General features: G+C 51.7%; 1 protein-coding gene and 1 long non-coding RNA gene across 2 annotated transcripts; one reads left to right on the top strand and one right to left on the bottom strand.

The window, feature by feature from the left end:
• Positions 1 to 1,867: 1,867 nt before the first annotated feature.
• On the bottom strand, positions 1,868 to 12,144 carry LOC132808908 (cyclin-dependent kinases regulatory subunit 1-like). The gene is made up of 3 exons (XM_060822324.1): positions 12,022 to 12,144; positions 8,264 to 8,391; positions 1,868 to 4,034 (listed from the first exon to the last, which is right to left on the bottom strand). Exons 1-3 carry the CDS (start codon positions 12,078 to 12,080, stop codon positions 3,976 to 3,978), a joined length of 246 nt encoding a protein of 81 aa, XP_060678307.1. The 5' UTR covers positions 12,081 to 12,144; the 3' UTR covers positions 1,868 to 3,975.
• Positions 11,777 to 18,019, top strand: LOC132808909 (uncharacterized). The gene is made up of 2 exons (XR_009642172.1): positions 11,777 to 11,931; positions 17,578 to 18,019. It is a non-coding gene; the product is annotated as an uncharacterized LOC132808909 (long non-coding RNA).
• Positions 18,020 to 20,798: the final 2,779 nt, after the last annotated feature.

Below are 20,798 nucleotides of genomic sequence, written 5' to 3'. Positions count from 1 at the left end.
CCGTCCCACCCCTCCGCACGATGTCGGTCCGCCTCCCTGAATCCCGATCCCGCCCCCCATCCGGTCCGTCGTCCTGCTCATTCCCCCACCGATTTCCTGCGCAACCGCGAAGCCTGTCCGGGTGAAACACCAGTCTCATAATTGTGTTCCCCCTCAAAATATTGTTTTCTTTCATTAGTTGTACTTTTGTTGTCACTCTCCCTCAGATTATTCCAAACACTAACGTAATCTGAAAGTTAGTGCTTCCAAATAAACCTGTTGGACTATAACCTGGTGTTGTGTCATTTTTTAATGTAATCTGAACTGTAAACCAAATCAAAACAGGGACAGGAGGAGGCCATTGAGCCCCTTGAACCTCTGCTAGCACTCAATGAGCTCATTGCTTATCGGCATCCTGACTCCACACACCTGCCTTTGGGTCCAGGTCCCTTTGCTCAAGAAAAATCTATCTATCAAAGAGTTGTAGAGGTGTACAGCACGAGAAACAGACCCTTAGGTCCAACTCGTCCACGTCCTAAATTAATCTCGTCCCATTTGCCAGCATTTAGCTCCTGTCCCTTGAAGCCCTTCCTATTCGTATCCCCATCCAGATGCCTTTTAAATGTTGTGAGGTTTGACACTGTGTTACAGTGTCACAGAGAGGGTGAGGCGGGCACTAGCCTTAGTAGGGAGCAGATGTATTATGTCCAGCTCCCAACTGGAATGTAAACTGGACTGGCCCCTGCAATCAGGTTTCAACCTATTTTGTTAACAAAGACAAATTGCCTCTATTTACCCTCCACCAGTCATCCATCCTCAGTGACTCGGTGGCACAGTGGTTAGCACTGAGCGCCAGAGACCCGGGTTCAAATCCCACCTCAGGCAACTGTCTGTGTGGAGTTTGCACATTCTCTCCCCGTGTCTGCGTGGGTTTCCTCCCGCAGTTCAAAAAATGTGCAGGTCAGGTGAATTTGGCCACGCTAAATTGCCCGTAGTGTTAGGTGAAGAAGTAACTGTAGGAGAATGGGTCTGGGTATGGTTGCTCTTCGGAGGGTCGGTGTGGACTTGTTGGGCCGAAGGGCCTGTTTCCACACTGTAAGTGATCTAAAAAATGTAATCTAAAACAAATCTCAAAGTTTGTGAGAAGATTTGTAGCTCGGGTGCTCGTTGTTGTGGTTCTGTTCGCCGAGCTGGGAGTTTTTGTTGCAAACATTTCATCCCCTTTCTATAATGCCGGAGGAATCAGCACAGAAGCGCTTCACAGGAGGCTCCCAAGCACTGAGGATGTCACCTAGACAGGGGACGAAACGTCTGTAACAAAAACTCCCAGCTCGGCGAACAGAACCACAACTAAATCTACACAGGTCCCAGATAGTGGCAATAAATGCTACTCCTGCCCATAATGCCTAGCTCATGAACAAATAACAACCTTGCTTTGACTTCTGCTCTCCTACACAAAAGACTTTAAACGACAGGGCTCTGATTCTCCCTTACTGCAGCACAGGCAGTCAGATATTGAGACATTGAAAATAAATAGCGCAGTCCATCAGAAAGGCTTGATGGGTACTTGAAACACTTTTGCCCGAAACGTCGATTTTCCTGCTCCTCGGATGCTGCCTGACCCTGCTGTGCTTTTCCAGCACCACTCGGATCCAAACTCTGTAACCTTGGGACTGAGCCGAGGTGGGGCAGTGGCCCACCTGTAGGAACAGTTGTGGTGCTCTTCAACGGCTGAGCTCGATGTCTCCTCAGGACTGGACCAGGAATGTGACAGGCCTTAAACTGACTGATGTCTGTAAAATATGCCACTCAGAGTCATACGGTAGAGGTCCATCTCTTGACAAGGTTCCCCCCCACCTCACACATGGAATATAAACGCTCCAACAAGAAAGGTCATTAAACATTTATTAAAAATTCAAAGACAGATCACGATAAACATGTATCAAAAGGTTCGGAAACAGGGGATTGCAATGCACAAGCTGTAGGTGTCGGATACATTCCACAGTCCCGGCTCTTCGGAGTCCTGTCGGCGAATTGAGGAGGTAGGGGGAGTGATTGGGTTGTCCCGGGAGTGATCTTCTTACCCCATGCACAGGGTGAGGTAAAAGGTCAGGGCCCACTGGTGGGGGAGACGCAGCGGGAAGGACTCCTTCCCCTCATGGGATTGGATCACTTGGAAGGGGAAATCAACAGGTCAAGGGGTGGGGGTGTCAGGAGAGCCGGGTTGAGCCCCACTGAATGACAGAATAGACCCGATGGGTGGAGCAGCCTCCTTTCTGCTCCTATGTCTGACGCGGAAGGAGAGTGTGTCCCAAAGACGGACAGCAGCAAAACATGGGAAGTTAAAGTATTAGGTGCACTTTTACAGCAGTCAGCAAATACTCTCCCCTCTCCCACCTCCCCCTCCATTAACACAGAGGGAAAAAAAAATAGACAGAGACATTGACTCGGAGAACCATCTGGTGAGATGGCTTGGAGACTGTAGGTGGTTGAAACAACCACTCAGCAAACTGGCAGACTGATTCTCTCGCATACTAAATGGGGTGGCCCGATGGCTCAGCGATTAGTGCCGCTGCCTCACGGCGCCATGGACCCGGGTTCGATTCCATTCTTGGGGTGACTGTCTGTGTGGAGTTTGCACATTCTCCACAGGGTGGATTGGCCATGCTAAATTGTCCCATAGTGCCCAGGGATGTGCAGGTTAGGGTGGATTGGCCGTGCTAAATTGTCCCGTAGTGCCCAGGGATGTGTAGGTTAGGGTGGATTGGCCATGCTACATTGTCCCGTAGTGCCCAGGGATGTGCAGGTTAGGGTGGATTGGCCATGCTAAATTGTCCCGTAGTGCCCCAGGGATGTGCAGGTTAGGGTGGATTGGCCATGCTAAATTGTCCCGTAGTGCCTAGGGATGTGCAGGTTAGGGTGGATTGGCCATGCTAAATTGTCCCGTAGTGCCCAGGGATGTGCAGGTTAGGGTGGATTGGCCATGCTAAATTGTCCTGTAGTGCCCAGGGATGTGCAGGTTAGGGTGGATTGGCTACAGGAAGTTGAGCACCACACAGCCGCAACGTCAGCTGGGGAAGTTTACAGATGGTGGAGAGGAAGAGGGATCATAGCCACCCCAGGCTGACATCAGCTACACAGCGGATCAAACCAAGCAGAGAATAAATCGGTCAGGACGGGCCGCGGCTGGTGCTGGAGGCTATTCGGCCTCTCTACTGGCAGCCCTAACCTTGGTGCTGTGCCAATCCTGCTCCTGCAGATGTTGCCAACCCGCTCCGAGTGGTCAGTACCCATCCTGGAGCTGACGGTCCGTTAGGGAGCCCCACTGCCCCCCAACCCCAGCTATCAAATGGGGCTGGTGCTGGGGGGGGGGAAGGGGTTCTCACCCATCGGGCTCCATCGTGTGGAAGCTGCACCTCCCCCTGACCACCTCGCTAGAGAACGAGAGCCATGACAAGAAAAATAAAGAGCACTCAGAGAGATTCGGGGAGGGGGGGGGGGGGGGGGAGGGTTGGGGAGGGGGGCTCCATCGTCCGGGCCTTCCCCTCTTCCCAGGAACTGGCCTTTGAGTGACCCCGAGCTGTTGGGGAATGGAAGAGAAGGGAAGGCTGGCGGGGCCTCTTGCTTTGTGTGTGTCGGAGTGAGTGAATGTGTGTGTGAGTGTGTCTGAGTGAATGTGTGTGTGTGAGTGAGAGTGTGTGTGTGTGTGTGAGTGAGAGTGTGTGTGTGTTTCTGAGTGCGTGTGCCTGTGAGAGAGAGTGTGTGTGTGTGTGTGAGTGAATCTGGGTCTGGTCTGTGTCAGAGCGTGTGTGTATGTCTAAGTGAGACTGTACCAGTGTGTGTGTCTGTGTCAGTGTGTGTTTCTGTCTGTGAATCTGAGTGAGAGTGTGTCAGAGTGTGGGTGTGTGGGGAGGGGTGTTGTCTGTCAGAGGGCTGTGGGGAGGTCCATGGTGGAGAGGGGAGGGTGGGTTGAGGCAGAGTGGAAAGTGCAGCAGGTCACAACCCTTCCAGGCCTTTCTTCGGCAGCGGGCGTCTGAACAGCAGGATGTGAGGCTCTGAGGGAGAGAGAGAGAGAGAGAGAGAGAGAGAGAGAACGCAGTGTCAGAGTTTGTTCAGCGGCTTGAATACACAACACTGCTCCGCTGGGAGGGTCAGGCCAGGTCCTGCTCAAAACCCAGAGGCTGCTCAGGAGGGTGGGCCAGAGCTCAGGGACAGATAGGGAGGAGGGTGTAGGGGCTGGAGGGGGTGACAGAGATAGGGAGGGGGTGACAGAGATAGGGAGGGGTGTAGGGGCTGACAGAGATAGGGAGGGGGTGTAGGGGGCTGGAGGGGGTGACAGAGATAGGGAGGGGGTGTAGGGGGCTGGAGAGGGTGACAGAGATAGGGAGGGGGTGTAGGGGGCTGGAGGAGGTGACAGAGATAGGGAGGGGGTGTAGGGGCTGGAGGGGGTGACAGAGATAGGGAGGGGGTGTAGGGGGCTGGAGGAGGTGACAGAGATAGGGAGGGGGTGTAGGGGCTGGAAGGGGTGACAGAGATAGGGAGGGGGTGACAGAGATAGGGAGGGGGTGTAGGGGGCTGGAGGGGGTGACAGAGATAGGGAGGGGGTGTAGGGGTTAGAGGGGTGATAGAGATAGGGAGGGGGTGTAGGGGCTGGAGGGGTGATAGAGATAGGGAGGGGGTGTAGGGGGCTGGAGGAGGTGACAGAGATAGGGAGGGGGTGTAGGGGGCTGGAGAGGGTGACAGAGATAGGGAGGGGGTGTGGGGGGCTGGAGAGGGTGACAGAGATAGGGAGGGAGTGTGGGGGGCTGGAGAGGGTGACAGAGATAGGGAGGGGGTGTAGGGGGCTGGAGAGGGTGACAGAGATAGGGAGGGGGTGTAGGGGGCTGGAGAGGGTGACAGAGATAGGGAGGGGGTGTAGGGGTTGGAGGGGTGATAGAGATAGGGAGGGGGTGTAGGGGGCTGGAGGAGGTGACAGAGATAGGGAGGGGGTGTAGGGGCTGGAGGGGGTGACAGAGATAGGGAGGGGGTGTAGGGGGCTGGAGGAGGTGACAGAGATAGGGAGGGGGTGTAGGGGCTGGAAGGGGTGACAGAGATAGGGAGGGGGTGACAGAGATAGGGAGGGGGTGTAGGGGGCTGGAGGGGGTGACAGAGATAGGGAGGGGGTGTAGGGGTTAGAGGGGTGATAGAGATAGGGAGGGGGTGTAGGGGCTGGAGGGGTGATAGAGATAGGGAGGGGGTGTAGGGGCTGGAGGGGGTGACAGAGATAGGGAGGGGGTGTAGGGGGCTGGAGGAGGTGACAGAGATAGGGAGGGGGTGTAGGGGGCTGGAGAGGGTGACAGAGATAGGGAGGGGGTGTGGGGGGCTGGAGAGGGTGACAGAGATAGGGAGGGAGTGTAGGGGGCTGGAGGGGGTGACAGAGATAGGGAGGGGGTGTAGGGGCTGGAGAGGCGACAGATAAGGAGGGGGTGTAGGGGGCTGGTGGAGGCGACAGAGATTGGGAGGGGGTGTAGGGGGTGTAGGGGCTGGAGGGGGTGATTTGAGCTGCCCAGGCGGAAGGGGAGGTATTGTTCCTCCAGTTTGCGGTTCCGTTCGGTGTGGTAATGGAAGAGACCTGGGGCGGCCGTGTCAGAGAGGGAGTGGGGAAGGTCTGGCCGGTTCCTGCTGACCCTGGCTGCGATGCTCGGTGCACCGTGCCCTGAGTTTAAGTTCAGTCTCCCTGATGTGCAGAAGGCCACAGCGGGAGCTCCTGATGCAGTGAACCAAAGAGAGCAGGACAGGCCGGACGGGGGGGTGAAGGGAGGACAGGCCGGACGGGGGGGTGAAGGGAGAATTCCCCCCGAAGGGGGCTCCTCATTCTTTACTCACGCGTCATCTCACTCTGTTATCCAAAACCAAAATGAAATCGCAGCCTTTCACCTTCAGTCTATCCTCAATACGGACAGGTCCATGACAGGAGATATCAACTCGAGGAGATCACTGACTCCTCCTCCCACCCCCCTCCTCCTACCCACCTACCCCCACACCCTCCTCCCACCTCCTCCTCCTACCCACCTCCTCCCCACACGCACCTCCCACCTCCCCCCCTCCTCCTCCTACCCACTCCCCCTCCTCCTCCCCACCTCCCCCCCCTCCTCCTCCTACCCCCTTCCCCCTCCTGCAGATCAGAGTCAATAAGAAAGTGTTTCCTGGTGAAGAGCTTACGCCCAAGACATCGACTCTCCCGCCCCTCGGACGCTGCCGGGCCGGCTGTGCTTTTCCAGCGCCACACTTGCTTGACGAGAAAAAAACATCACCCAACGCCAGGTTACCATCCGACAGGTTTATCTGGAAGCACTAGCTTTCGAAACGCTGCCCCCTTCATCAGTTGGTTGTGACCACCAGGGTGAAGGGGCAGCGCTCCGAAAGCTAATGCTTCCGAATACACCTGTCGGACTATAACCTGGTGTTGGGTGATTCTTAACTTTGCTGGCATCTCCGAATCAACACGGTTTGACAGTGGCCAGCTGCAGCCTGAGTCTCCCCGTGAGGCCCGTGCTTATGTCTACTATTTTTTTGTCATTCAATTCAAAAGCAACGCTCAATCGGGATGTAGGTTAGCTCGCTGAGCTGGAAGGTTCGCTTTCAGACGTTTCGTCACCACACTAGGGAACATCGTCCGGAGTTTTATCTCACTTTCTATCTGTGTGACTTGGTTTCTGACGATGGGTGACATCACTCCTCTTCTTTTTACTCAGAGGGTGGGAGCTGGGGTCCAAGTCGATGTGTTTATTGATGGAGCTCTGGTTAGAATTCTAGGAATCCCTGTGCATGTCTCTGTTGAGCCTGACCTAAGATGGACGTGTTGTCTCAGTTGAAGTGGTGTCCTCCTAGGTCTGTGTGTATGTAAGGATACAATAGACAATAGGTGCAGGAGTAGGCCATTCTGCCCTTCGAGCCTGCACCACCATTCAATATGATCATGGCTGATCATCCTTAATCAGTCTCCTGTCCCTGCCTTATCTCCATAACCCTTGATCCCACTATCCTTGAGAGCTCTATCCACCTCTTTCTTAAATGAATCCAGAGACTGGGCCTCCACTGCCTTCTGGGGCAGAGCATTCCACACAGCCACCACTCTCTGGGTGAAGATGTTTCTCCTCATCTCTGTCCTAAACGGTCTACCCCGTATTTTTAAGCTGTGTCCTCTGGTTCAGGACTCATCCATCAGCGGAAACATGTTTCCTGCCACCAGAGTGTCCAATCCTTTCATAATCTTATATGTCTCAATCAGATCCCCTCTCAGTCTTCTAAACTCAAGGGTATACAAGCCCAGTCGCTCCAGTCTTTCAGTGTAAGGTAATCCCGCCATTCCAGGAATTGACCTCGTGAACCTACGCTGCACTCCCTCAATAGCCAGAATGTCTTTCCTCAAATTTGGAGACCAGAACTGCACACAGTACTCCAGGTGTGGTCTCACCAAGGCCCTGTACAGCTGCAGAAGAACCTCTTTGCTTCTATACTCAATCCCTCTTGTTATGAAGGCCAGCATGCTATTAGCCTTCTTCACTACCTGCTGTACCTGCATGCTTACCTTCATTGACTGGTGTACAAGAACACCCAGATCTCTCTGTACTGCCCCTTTACCTAACTTGATTCCATTGAGGTAGTAATCTGCCTTCCTGTTCTTGCCACCAAAGTGGATAACCATACATTTATCCACATTAAACTGCATCTGCCATGCATCTGCCCACTCACCTAACCTGTCCAGGTCACCCTGTAATCTCCTAAGTTTGCTCACTAACCTCCTATGTGGGACTTTATCAAAAGCTTACTGAAAGTCCAGGTACACTACATCTCCTGGATCTCCCTTGTCCATCTTCAGAGTTGCATCCTCAAAAAAATTCCAGAAGATTAGTCAAGCATGATTTCCCCTTCATAAATCCATGCTGACTCTGACCTATCCTGTTACTGCTATCCAGATGTGCCGTAATTTCATCCTTTATAATAGACTCTAGCATCTTTCCCACCACTGAGGTCAGACTAGTGAGGTAGTGTCTTTCCCTGGTCAGGAACTCACTGATGATGTTACCTACTGGGTGACGAAACGTCTGAAAACGAACCTTCCAGCTCAGTGAGCAAACCTCAACCTGAGCTACAAACCCATGAAGGCTCTATCAAACTGAGAGCTCATTCTGTCTCCTGATAAGGGGTAGTGACAGTCTGGGAAAGCGCTGGCTTTGGGAGATCCGCAGTTCAAGGGGGGGGGGGGGGGGGGGGGGGGGAAGGGAGCGATCGACGGTGTTACCTGGCTCGTGGATCATGTAGTGAATCCAGCCCGGGCTCTGCTGCACCCCAAGGTTCCTCCACTCCGTCTCTGACATCAGGTGAGTCTTGGGCACCAGCTTTGCGATCTTCTTGGGCAGCATGACGTGACTGGGGAGGGAGAGAGAGGGAAACGAGAATAAGAACGCCCCAAGGCTGAGTATTCAATCTCAGAGGCAGAACCTCTGAGCGAGGTATGAACATTCCCCACCACCTCCCCCCCCCCCACCTACCCCGCCAACACCAGATGGGAGACCCTGACACGAATCATAGCGACCTTGCCAGGCATTCTCCGGCAACACCCAGCTCCCGCACAGAAGGCTTTCCACCTAACCTCAATCAAAAAATGGGCTCTGAACCAAAAACACGCCCCGCTACAGAGACTCAGCCGGTCCTGCAGCACCTTGTGTGAACTCCAGCGCTCTGTTCGGACCTAGGGTCACTGGATTTGAAACATCAGCTCTGTCTTTTCTCTCTCCACGAGTGCTGCCAGGCCAGCTGGGTTTCTCCAGCACTTTTCGTTAAAGACAGCAGGGTGGCGCAGTGGTTAGCGCCGCGACCTCAGGGGACACAGGTTCGATTCCACCCTGAGGCAACTGAGGTGGACATTCTCCCCCCCTCCCTGTGTCTCTGTGGGTTTCCTCTGGGTGCTCTGGTTCCCTCCCACAATCCACACATGTGCAGGTTAGGGTGGATCAGCCATGCTACATTGTCCCATAGTGCCCAGGGATGTGCAGGTTAGGGTGGATTGGCCATGCTAAATTGTCCCATAGTGCCCCAGGGATGCGCAGGTTAGGGTGGATTGGCCATGCTAAATTGTCCCATAGTGCCCAGGGATGGACAGGTTAGGGTGGATTGGCCATGCTAAATTGTCCCATAGTGCCCAGGGATGGACAGGTTAGGGTGGATTGGCCATGCTAAATTGTCCCATAGTGCCCAGGGATGTGTAGGTTAGGGTGGGTTGGCCATGGTAAATTGTCCCATAGTTCCCAGGGATGTGCAGGTTGGGGTGGGTTGGCCATACTAAATTGTCCCATAGTGCCCAGGGATGTGCAGGTTAAGGTGGATTGGCCATGCTAAATTGTCCCATAGTACCCAGGGATGTGCAGGTTAGGGTGAATTGGCCATGCTAAATTGTCCCATCATGCCCAGGGATGTGCAGGTTAGGGTGGATTGGCCATGCTAAATTGTCCCATCGTGCCCAGGGATGTGCAGGTTAGGGTGGATTGGCCATGCTAAATTGTCCCGTAGTGCCCAGGGATGTGCAGGTTAGGGTGGATTGGCCATGCTAAATTGTCCTGCAGTGCCCAGGGATGTGCAGGTTAGGGTGGATTGGCCATGCTAAATTGTCCCAAAGTGTCCAGGGTGAGGTAGCTCTGGGAAATGCAGGGTTAGACTGATAGGGTAGGGGGCAGAGTCTGGGCAGGATGCTCTTTGGAGGGTAGGTGTGGACTTGATAGGCCAAATGGCATGCATCCACACTATAGGGAGTCGATGAAAACAAATGATTCTCATTGGTGAGCTGGTGCGTCAATCATTCTCCCATCCCTTTGCCATTGGCTTTCTCTCGCAGCTCCAGGAATCAAGCACTGTAGCATCAACAGACCCAATACAACAGTAGCAGCAAAATACAAGCAATACTGCAGTTAGCCGGGAGTGTTGGGGGGGGGGGAATAAAACTAACAGGAGATTTACAGTCTCCTCAATCGAAAAAAAACAACATTGGCAGCATTTCACAAAGTCCTCTCTCCAGTGGTCTGTTCACCCTGCAAGGAAGCAATACTCTGAGCGCTGTAGGATGGGTTACTGGGAGTTAGAAAGCAGTTTGCAGCCAGTGACGTCACTGTTCAAGGGGACTCAGTGTTGCATCGCAGGAAATGCAGCAGACCAACAGTGAGGTGCTGTGAGCATCAGCTAAATGTCCCCATTCTTGGATGTAACGTAGCAAGCTGAGCCAGAAGGTTCGTTTTCAGACATCTCGTCACCAGACCGGTGTTCATGAGTTGCTTTCTATTTCCGGTGTTTCGGTTTCCCTGGATTGGTGGCGACGCAGTCATTTCAGGGATTCACCAGAGGCTCACTGACGATGTCGGCCAGTATGGTGACGAAACGTCTGTAAACGTACCCTCCAGCTCAGCGAGCAAACCTACATCCACAACCTCAATCTGGGCAAGGTGTAGAGCATGAAAGTAGATCCTGCGGTCCAACCCATCCATGCCGATCAGGTATCCGAAATTAATTTAGTCCCATTTGCCAGCACTAGGCCCATATCCCTCTTAACCCTTCCTATTCATATACCCATCCAGATGCCTTTTAAATGCTGTCATTGTACCAGCCCCCACCACTTCCTCTGGCAGCTCATTCTATACACGCACCACCCTCTGTGTGAAAAAGTCACCCCTCAGGTCCCTTTTAAATCTTCCCCCCTCACCCAAAACCTATGTCTTCTAATTCTGGACTCTTCCCAACCCAGGGGAAAAGACCTTATCTATTTACCCTAACCATGCCCCTCATGATTTTATAAACCTCTACAAGGTCACCCCTCAGCTTCTGATGATCCAGGGAAAACAGCTCCACCCTATTCAGCCTCTCCCTCCAAACCTGGCAACATCTTTGTAAATCTTTGCTGAAGCCTTTCAAGTTTCAAAACATCCTTGCTGTAGTTTTTTAAAATATTCATAGAATGTGTTGAAGTGGCAGGCAAATGGAAGCTTGAGAGTCATTTTTGCAGACAGAATGCAGGTATTTTGTAAAGCAGGCTGGGCTGTGTCTCTCCAATGTACAGGACAGAGGGATGTGGGCCAAGTGCTGGCACGAGATTAGGTTAGGATATCTGGTCGGCAACTCGAAAGTGAGCACTGCAGATCAGAGCCTGGATTCGAGTGGTGCTGGAAAAGCACAGCAGGTCAGGCAGCATCCGACGAGCAGGAAAATCAGGATCCCCTGCTCCTCGGATGCTGCCTGACCTGCTGTGCTTTACCAGCACCACTCTCATCTAGACTTTATCTGGTCGGCATGGAGGAGTTGGGCTGAAGGGACTGTTTCCGAGCTGTACATCTCTATGACACAATGTACATTGTGAGCAATGAGTATAGTAGAAGGAGCTCTAATGAAGAGTCATCTAAACGTTAGCTTGCTCCCTCTCCAGGGATGTGGTCTGACCCGCTGTGATCTTCAGCTTATGTCGTTTTAAGAAGCCGCCTTTGCCTGGAGGGAAAACCAAAAGAGAAAATGCTGGAAAATCTCAGCAGGTCTGGCAACTTCTGTAAGGAGAGAAAAGAATCCAACTGACCCTTTGTCAAATTTGCTTTGACTTGCCTGGAGGGAGCAGGGGGGACCCACTTCCGGGACTACAGCTCCCGGCGGGCACCGCGCGGGGGAATAAGCCCTATTCGGGTCGCCGACTTCCGGTCGCTAGCCGGAAGCAGGGCCCGCTTCCTGGACTACAATTCCCGTCGGGCGGCGCGTCGGGAGACCATGTGGAGGGAGGGAAAGCGGGGCAGCTTCCGGTGGGGGGGAATGGAATGGAATGGTCTCCGATTGAACAACAAAAAAAGAAAAGCCACCTTTTCGTTTCACGAAGGAAGCGGGAAGGAGGTGACTCCCGAAAGCGGCGAAGGGGGAGATGGAAACCGGGGAGGCGAAGAACCGGTAAAGAAGGGGATGGGAAACGGACGATCGGGTTTTGAGGGGGATCCTGAGGGATTTATTTACGCGGTTATTCCCCCCACTGTCTCTCACCGGTACTCGAACTCGCCGTCGTTGTACCGGTCCGAGTAGTAGATCTCGTTTCGATCCATTTTCCAACCGCCGCGCTCTCCTGCCTTCCCCGAAACGAACCAGCGCGCCCTCGCTCCCCATTGGCCGGCCGACACGTCACTCACTCCCCGGCTGGGCGCCATTGGTCCGTCCCTCCCTGTCGGTCCCTCCCGCGGCCCATTGGGCGGGAAGACCGTCCGTCGGCGGGCAGCCACGCCTCCTCGCGCCTTATTGGGACAGGGCGGTCAGATCCCCGAACGCCCATTGGTGCCTGCCGCTGTCCGTCCGATCCCCGAGCGCCCATTGGTGCCTGCTGCTGTCCGCCTACCCATGTTGCTCAGCTATGATTGGCCCACGAGGTTCCACGTGACCTCGATGGCCCGCTCTTCCCTCCTTCATTGGACCCCGCCTCGTCCCCCTCACTTCCCATTGGTCTGCGTTGCCGTCCGTCATTGCTAAACCCTCCTACCTACAGCGCCGCGTTCCTATTGGTCCCTGAGCCTGTCCGTCAATTGGCAAACACGCCTCCCCACTCCTAATTGGACAGCATAGGGCGGGTACCTAGTTCCCATTGGTCTTTGACGCTGTCAATCAGTTCCCTATCCGTCCTCCTCGTTTCTGATTGGCCAGCAAGACTGTCATTGTTTCAGCTGGCGTGGCCACCTCCCAGAGGAGGTACAAAGTTTGCAAAGGACTCACTAACAGGTTTAATTGAAAGCAGTAGCTTTCAGAGCACTGCTCCTGCATCAGGTGGTGGTGGAGGGCTCAATCCTAACAGAATTTATAGCAAAACATTTACAGTGTGATTATGCATTGCAAAATTGATTGTTAAGCCTTTCATCTAGATTAGATTACTTACAGTGTGGAAACTGGCCCTTCGGCCCTACAAGTCCGTACTGAAGCGCAACCCACCCCATTCCCCTACGTTTACCCCTTACCTAACACTACGGGCAATTTACCAATTCACCTGACCCGCACATCTTTGTGGCTGTGGGAGGAAACCGCAGCACCCGGAGGAAACCCACGCAGACACGGGGAGAACGTGCAACCTCCACTCCCGGCACCTTCCCCTGCAACCGCAGGAAATGCAAAACTTGCGCCCACACCTCCTCCCTCACTTCCCTCCAAGGCCCCAAGGGATCCTTCCATATCCGCCACAAGTTCACCTGCACCTCCACACACATCATCTACTGCATCCGCTGCACCCGATGTGGCCTCCTCTATATTGGGGAGACGGGCCGCTTACTTGCGGAACGCTTCAGAGAACACCTCAGGGACGTCTGGACCAACCAACCCAACCACCCTGTGGCTCAACACTTTAACTCTCCCTCCCACTCCACCGAGGACATGCAGGTCCTTGGACTCCTCCATCGCCAGAACATAACAACACGACGGCTGGAGGAGGAGCGCCTCATCTTCCGCCTGGGAACCCTCCAACCACAAGGGATGAACTCGGATTTCTCCAGTTTCCTCATTTCCCCTCCCCCCACCTTGTCTCAGTCCCAACCCTCGAACTCAGCACCGCCCTCCTAACCTGCAATCTTCTTCCTGACCTCTCCGCCCCCACCCCACTCCGGCCTATCACCCTCACCTTGACCTCCTTCCACCTATCACATCTCCATCGCCCCTCCCCCAAGTCCCTCCTCCCTACCTTTTATCTTAACCTGCCTGGCACCCTCTCCTCATTCCTGATGAAGGGCTTATGCCCGAAACGTCGAATTTCCTATTCCTTGGATGCTGCCTGACCTGCTGTGCTTTAACCAGCAACGCATTCTCAACCTCCACACAGTCAGTCGCCCGAGGCGGGAACTGAAACCCGGGTCTGTGGCGCTGTGAGGCAGCAGTGCCAACCACCGTGCCGCCCACAAATACAGTGACGTGTATCGTGTGTAAATCACAAAAGGTTGCATTCTCAGGTTAGGTGTTAACGATGGGTGACAGCTCGACAATATATTGAAGGTAAAAGAGGAAATGGTGGAAAATCTCAGCAGGGCCTGGCAACATCTGTAAGGGGAGAAAAGAGCTGACATTTGAAGTTTTCTCTCCTTACAGATGCTGCCTGACCTGCTGAGATTTTCCAGCATTTTCTCTTTTGGTTTCAGATTCCAGCACCCGCAGTACTTTGCTTTTATTAATATGTTGAAGGTGTCAGCCCCCTGTGTTCTCTGTCTATGCCATGATGTTTAGATTGATGCTAATCTAAACAGTGAGATAACGGAGTTTTACATGAATGCATGCAGTTTCTGAGCAAAGTACAATGTAACCCTGCAAGTACAAATTCACCCACAAAATATATGTGTGCATGTGGGTCTTTGTCTGTGTGTGTGTGTGTGTCTGGGTTGGGGGATGTGACTGTGAGAAAGTGTCTGTGTGTGTGTGTGTGTGTCTGGGTTGGGGGATGTGACTGTGAGAAAGTGTGTGTGTGTGTGTGTCTGGGTTGGGGGATGTGACTGTGAGAAAGTGTATGTGTGTGTGTGTGTGTGTGTGTGTCGGGGGATGTGACTGTGAGAATGTGTGTGTGTGTGTGTGTGTGTGTGTGTGTAGTGAGTGCAGAGTGTCTTAAGTCTGTGAAGGGGTGCATGTGAGAGTGTGGGATTGTGTGTGTCTGTTAGGGTGTGTGTGGGTGTCTGTGTGCGTATCTGTGTATATATTTTCTCTTTGACCGTCAACATATTTGTCGAGCTATCACCATTGTTAACAGCTAACCTGAGAATGCAACTTTTTAAAAAAAAAAGATTTTGTGATTTACACATGAAAGTTAAACTATCATGGTATTCTAACACATAAAGTTCTAAATTGGAGAAAGGCCAATTTTGACGGTATTAGGCAAGAACTTTCAAAAGTTGATTGGGGACAGATGTTTGCAGGTAAAGGGACGGCTGGAAAATGGGAAGCCTTCAGAAATGAGATAACAAGAATCCAGAGAAAGTATATTCCTGTCAGGGTGAAAGGGAAGGCAGGTAGGTATAGGGAATGCTGGATGACGAAAGAAATTGAGGGGTTGGTTAAGAAAAAGAAGAAATCATATGTCAGGTATAGACAGGATAGACCGAGTGAATCCTTAGAGGAGTATAAAGGCAGTAGGAGTAAAAATTCAGAGGGAAATCAGGAGGGCAAAACAGGGACATGAGATAGCTTTTGGCAAATACAATTAAGGAGAATCCAAAGGGTTTTTACAAATATATTAAGGACAAAAGGGAAACTAGGGAGAGAATAGGGCCCCTCAAAGATCAGCAAGGCGGCCTTTGTGTGGAGCCGCAGAAAATGGTGGAGATATTAAATGAATATTTTGCATCAGTATTTACTGTGGAAAAGGATATAGACTGTAGGGAAATAGATGGTGACATCTTGCAAAATGTCCCTGTTACAGACGAGGAAGTGCTGGATGTCTTGAAACGGTTAAAAGTGCATAAATCCCCAGCACCTGATCAGGTGTACCCAAGAACTCTGTGGGAAGCTAGAGAAGTGATTGCTGGGCCTCTCGCTAAGATATTTGTATCATCGATAGTCACAGGTGAGGTGCCAGAAGACTGGGGGTTGGCAAATGCTGTGCCACCGTTTACAAAGGGCGGTAAGGACAAGCCAGGGAACTATAGACCGGTGAGCCTGACCTCGGTGATGGGCAAGTTGTTGGAGGGAATCTTGAGAGACAGAATGTACATGTATTTGGAAAGGCAAGGACTGATTCGGGATAGTCAACATGGCTTTGTGCGTGAGAAATCATGTCTCACAAACTTGATTGAGTTTTTTGAAGAAGTAACAAAGAGGATTGATGAGGGCAGAGCAGTAGATGTGATCTATATGGACCTCAGTAAGGCATTCGACAAGGTTCCCCATGGGAGACTGGTTAGCAAGGTTAGATCTCATGGAATACAGGGAGAACTAACCATTTGGATACAGAACTGGCTCAAAGGTAGAAGACAGAGGGTGGTGGTGGAATGCCACAAGGATCGGTGCTGGGTTCACTACTTTACATCATTTATATAAATGATTTGGATGTGAGCATAAGAGGTACAGTTAGTAAGTTTGCAGATGACACCAAAATTGGAGATGTAGTGGACAGCGAAGAGGGTTACCTCAGATTACAACAGGATTTTGATCAGGTGGGCGAATGGGCTGAGAAGTGGCAGATGGAGTTTAATTCAGATAAATGCGTGGTCAGAGTATTGAGTACAGAAGTTGGGAGGTTATGTACAGGACATTGGTTAGGCCACTTTTGGAATATTGCGTGCAATTCTGGTCTCCTTCCTATCAGAAAGATGTTGTGAAATTTGAAAGGGTTCAGAAAAGATTTACAAGGATGTTGCCAGGGTTGGAGGATCTGAGCTACAGGTAGAGACTGAACAGGCTGGGGCTGTTTTCCCTGGAGCGTCGGAGGCTGAGGGGTGACCTTATAGAGGTTTATAAAATCATGAGGGGCATGGATAGGGTAAATAGACAAAGACTTTTCCCTGGGGTCAGGGAGTCCAGAACTAGAGGGGCATAGGTTTAGGGTGAGAGGGGAAAGATATAAAAGAGACCTAAGGGGGAACCTTTTCACACAGAGGATGGTACGTGTATGGAATGAGCTGCCAGAGGAAGTGGTGGAGGCTGGTACAATGACAACATTTAAGAGGCATTTGGATGGGTATATGAATAGGAAGGGTTTGGAGGGATATGGGCCAGATGCTGGCAGGTGGGACTAGATTGGGTTGGGATATCTGGTCGGCATGGACAGGTTGGACCGAAGGATCTGTTTCCGTGCTGTACATCTCTATAACGGGTTGGGCCAAAGGGTCTGTTTCCGTGCTGTACATCTCTATAACGGGTTGGGCCAAAGGGTCTGTTTCCGTGCTGTACATCTCTATGATTCTATGACATGAAAGGCTTAACAGACAATCAATTTTTCAATGTATAATTTCAGTTACATCATACTGTAAAATTTTGCTATAAATTCTGTGTGTTAGGATTGAACCCTCCACTACCACCTGATATAAAAGGCAGCTGCATGGGTTTGTGAATAGGAAGGGTTTAGAGGGATATGGACCGGGTGCTGGCAGGTGGGACTAGATTGGGTTGGGATATCTGGTCAGCATGGACAGGTTGGACCGAAAGGTCTGTTTCCATGCTGTACATCTCCATAACTCTCTCTCTCTCTTTCTCACTGTCTCTCTCTAACTGTCTCTCTTTCACTGTCTTGCTCTCTCTCTCTGTCTCTTTCTCACTGTCTCTCTCTCTCTCTCTCTCTTTCTGTGTGTGTGTGTGTGTGTGTCTCTCTCTCTCTCTCTCTCTTTCTCACTGTCTCTCTTTCTGTGTGTGTCTCTTTCTCTCTCTTCTCTGTGTCACTCTGTCTCTCTCTATCGTCTGTCTGTGTAAATCTCTCTCTCTCTTTTTCACTGTCTCTCTCTCTGTCTGTTTATCTCTCTCTCTCTCTCTCACTGTCTCTCTTTCTCTGTCTCTCCCTTTGTCTCTCTCTCTCTGTCTGTGTATAGCTCTCTCTCTCTCTCTCTCTTGCTCACTGTCTCTCTCTGTTCACATTATGATTGTTCCAATTGACAGCAAGAGCAGACTGAAGTGAGAACTGCAGATGCTGGAGATTAGAGTCGAGAGGTGGTGCTGGAAAAGCACAGCAAGTCAGGCAGCATCCGAGGAGCAGGAGAATCGAGGTTTCGGCCAAAAGCCCTTCGTCAGGAGTGAGTCGGCCATTCAGCCCCTCAAGCTTGCTCTGTCCCACGATGAAATCATGGCCCGTCTGTCGTAGCCTCGACGCCCACTTTCCTGGGAGCGAACCCAAAGACAGCCCTTTAGATTCCCTGAAAACTGCAGCAAAGGCTTTTGTCGGTATCCAATTCCTGAAGCCTGTGGTGAATTGGCCTTCATTTGACCCAGGCTTGGGGCTAGCATGTAATTTCACTGAAGGAGATGGTGCATGTGGACAGTTTTAAAAACAGGATTCTAATTATGCTCAATCTGTGAATAAATACTCCCCTATCTTCCTGCATTTTCTCGACTTTTTTGCTTGTCTCCTCTTCCGCTGGGTCAGTTTGCTGTATATTTTGGGGATTGTTGCATTGGGACTTGGCAATTTTCATTCAGCGAGGGTGAGGGAAAGGACAGAGGGGACCCCTCCTGCCGCCCCACCACCCAACTATACTCTTGACGGAACGCGGGTCTGATGTCTCAAGCTTTGAGACTGGCCAAACAGTGAGCTCTCTTAAGTTGCAAAACCCAAAGGACATGCAGGGGCTATAACTAAGGAACAGAAGTTGCTGGAAAAGCTCAGCGGGTCTGGTTGCACCCCGTGGAGAGAAATCAGGGTTGACCTTTCAGGTTCGAGTGACCCTTGGCCAGAACTCAGTTCCTGATCCCTGAAGCCACGTTGGGAGTGACAAGTTGGGAGCGAAAAAGCTTGTAATGACTTGTTTTTTAACCAGTCGCTTTTCCCTCCCCAGTCCCCCTTTGTCGGGCTCTGAATGGGCAGTGATGGTGTAAGAAAGAAACAGTCAATGCTGGAGAAACTCAGCAGGTCCGTGCAGAGAGAGACAGAGAGAGCGCTGTTAAACTTTTGGGGTTCAACGTGACTTTAAGAGTCCAGGCCAACCATAATCCCCTGGATTATGGCCAATCCATAATATTGTGAAACTTGAAAGGGTTCAGAAAAGGATGTTGGAGCCACATGGGAAAGACTGGATGAATTCGGGTTATTTTCGGAGGCTGAGGGGGCGGTGACCTCCGAGAGGTTTATGCAGTCATGAGGGGCATGGACAGAGTGAATAGACGAGGTCTTTTCCCTGGGACGGGGGAGTCTAGAATTAGGGGGGGGGCAAAGGTTTAAAGTAAGAGGGGAAAGGGACCTAAGGGGCAACTTTTTCACACAGAGGGTGGTGCGTGTGTGGAATGAGCTGCCAGAGGAAGTGGTGGAGGCTGGTACAATGACAGCATTTAAAAGGCATCTGGATGGGGACATGAATAGAGGGATAGGGGTCAAATGTAGGTGAATGGGGCTAGATTACTTCAGCATATCTGGATGAGATGGACCGAAGGGTCTATTTGCATGCTGTATGACTCGATTTGCTTGCACTAGGCCCATATCCACCCAACCCTTTTCTATTCACCTCCCCGTCCAAATGTCTTTGAAATTTTGTAAGGATACCTGCGTGTACCTCTGGCAACTTAGTCCCCAGGGCAGGATTGGCAGCATCCAAGGAACAGGAGATTCGACGTTTCGGGCATAAGCCCTTCTTCAGATTCCTGAAGAAGGGCTTATGCCCGAAACGTCGATTCTCCTGTTCCTTGGATGCTGCCTGACCTGCTGCACACTTTTCCAGCAACACATTTTCAGCTCCGATCTCCAGCATCTGCAGTCCCCACTTTCTCCCCAGGGCAGGATTGACTGGTACCCAGAAGTCATAGTTTGAAAATATTAGGAGGAAGGTGTAAAGGAGACGTCAGAGGTAGGTTCCTTAAGCAGAGAGTTGTGAATGCATGGAATGCGTTGCCAACGGTGGTGGTGGAAGCGAACATTGGGGACATTTAAGTGACTGCTGGACATGCACGTGGATAGCAGTGAGTTGAGGGGTGCGTAGGTTACATTACTGTATTTGACATTAGGATTAAGTCTCGGCCCAACGTCATAGGCCTGAGCGCCTGTTCTGTGATGTACTTTTCGATGTTCTATACGAGCCACCCTCTGGGTGCAAAAGTTACCCCTCGGATCCCTTTTAAATCTCCGTATAACCCCCCAGTCTCGGTGACACCCTTGTCAATCTTGTTTATTCTGCACCCGTTCCTGTTTAGTGACATCCCTGCTGTATCGGGGAGACCAGAATTCTACACTGTATTCCAAACGCTGTCCAGTGCAGCTGCGACATGACCTTTCACCTCCTCTACCCAGCGCTCTGACCGACGAAGGTAAGTGTGCCAAACGCTGCCTGGGACCGTTCTTGCACACAGCTTCTGTACTCTCCTGAATGTTCACAAGCTTTCCTATAGTCTGTGTCGGGGGTTGGAGGGAGCGAGTGTTTGTGGTACTAATTGAGTGGGGGTGGGGGGTGGGGGAATGGCTGCTTTGTCCCTGGACGGTGTCGAGCTTCTCGAGTGTTGTCGGAGCTGCCCCCCCCAGGAGCGAGTGGGGAGTATTCCCTCACCCTCCTGACTTGCGCCTTGTCGATGGTGGGACAGGCTTTGGGGAGGAAGGGGGGTTACTCGCTGCAGTGTTCCTCGCCTCTGACCTGCTTGATGGAGGTCCCTCTGTGGAGAGTGGCCGAGTCATCCAGCACGGAAACAGACCCTTTGGCCCATCCCATCCAGAATCCCAAACTAAACCAGTTCCACCTGCCCTGCTCCTGGCCCATAATCCCTTTCCTATTGACGGATCGATCCAAGTGTATTTTCACTGTGCCTACACCCCCCCACTTCCTTTTGGAAGTCCATCCCACACAAGAACCACCCTCTGTGTAAAAATATTTGCCCCTCATGTCTCCCCTCACCTTTAAAAATGTACCCTAGTCTCAAAATCCCCCATCCCAGAGAAAAGACAACCCCCCTTAAGTCTATCCATACCCTTCATTCATTTATAAACCTCTGTAAGTTTGCCTCTCAACCTCTGACACTCATACCTACCATTCCCAGCAACGTAAATCTCACCCTGAGTCCTCTCCAGCTGAACAATATAATTCTGGAGCTCAGTACTGGTTCCCTCATTTAAGGACTGGATTAAAAATAGTTCAGCAAAGGTCGATGCATCTAATACCTGGGCAGGGCAGGTTTTTGTCTGAACA

Source organism: Hemiscyllium ocellatum, assembly GCF_020745735.1.
Source record: "Hemiscyllium ocellatum isolate sHemOce1 chromosome 50 unlocalized genomic scaffold, sHemOce1.pat.X.cur. SUPER_50_unloc_3, whole genome shotgun sequence".
In the NCBI taxonomy this organism is placed as follows: Eukaryota; Metazoa; Chordata; class Chondrichthyes; order Orectolobiformes; family Hemiscylliidae; genus Hemiscyllium; species Hemiscyllium ocellatum.
This window is presented reverse-complemented; position numbering and strand designations above follow the sequence as displayed.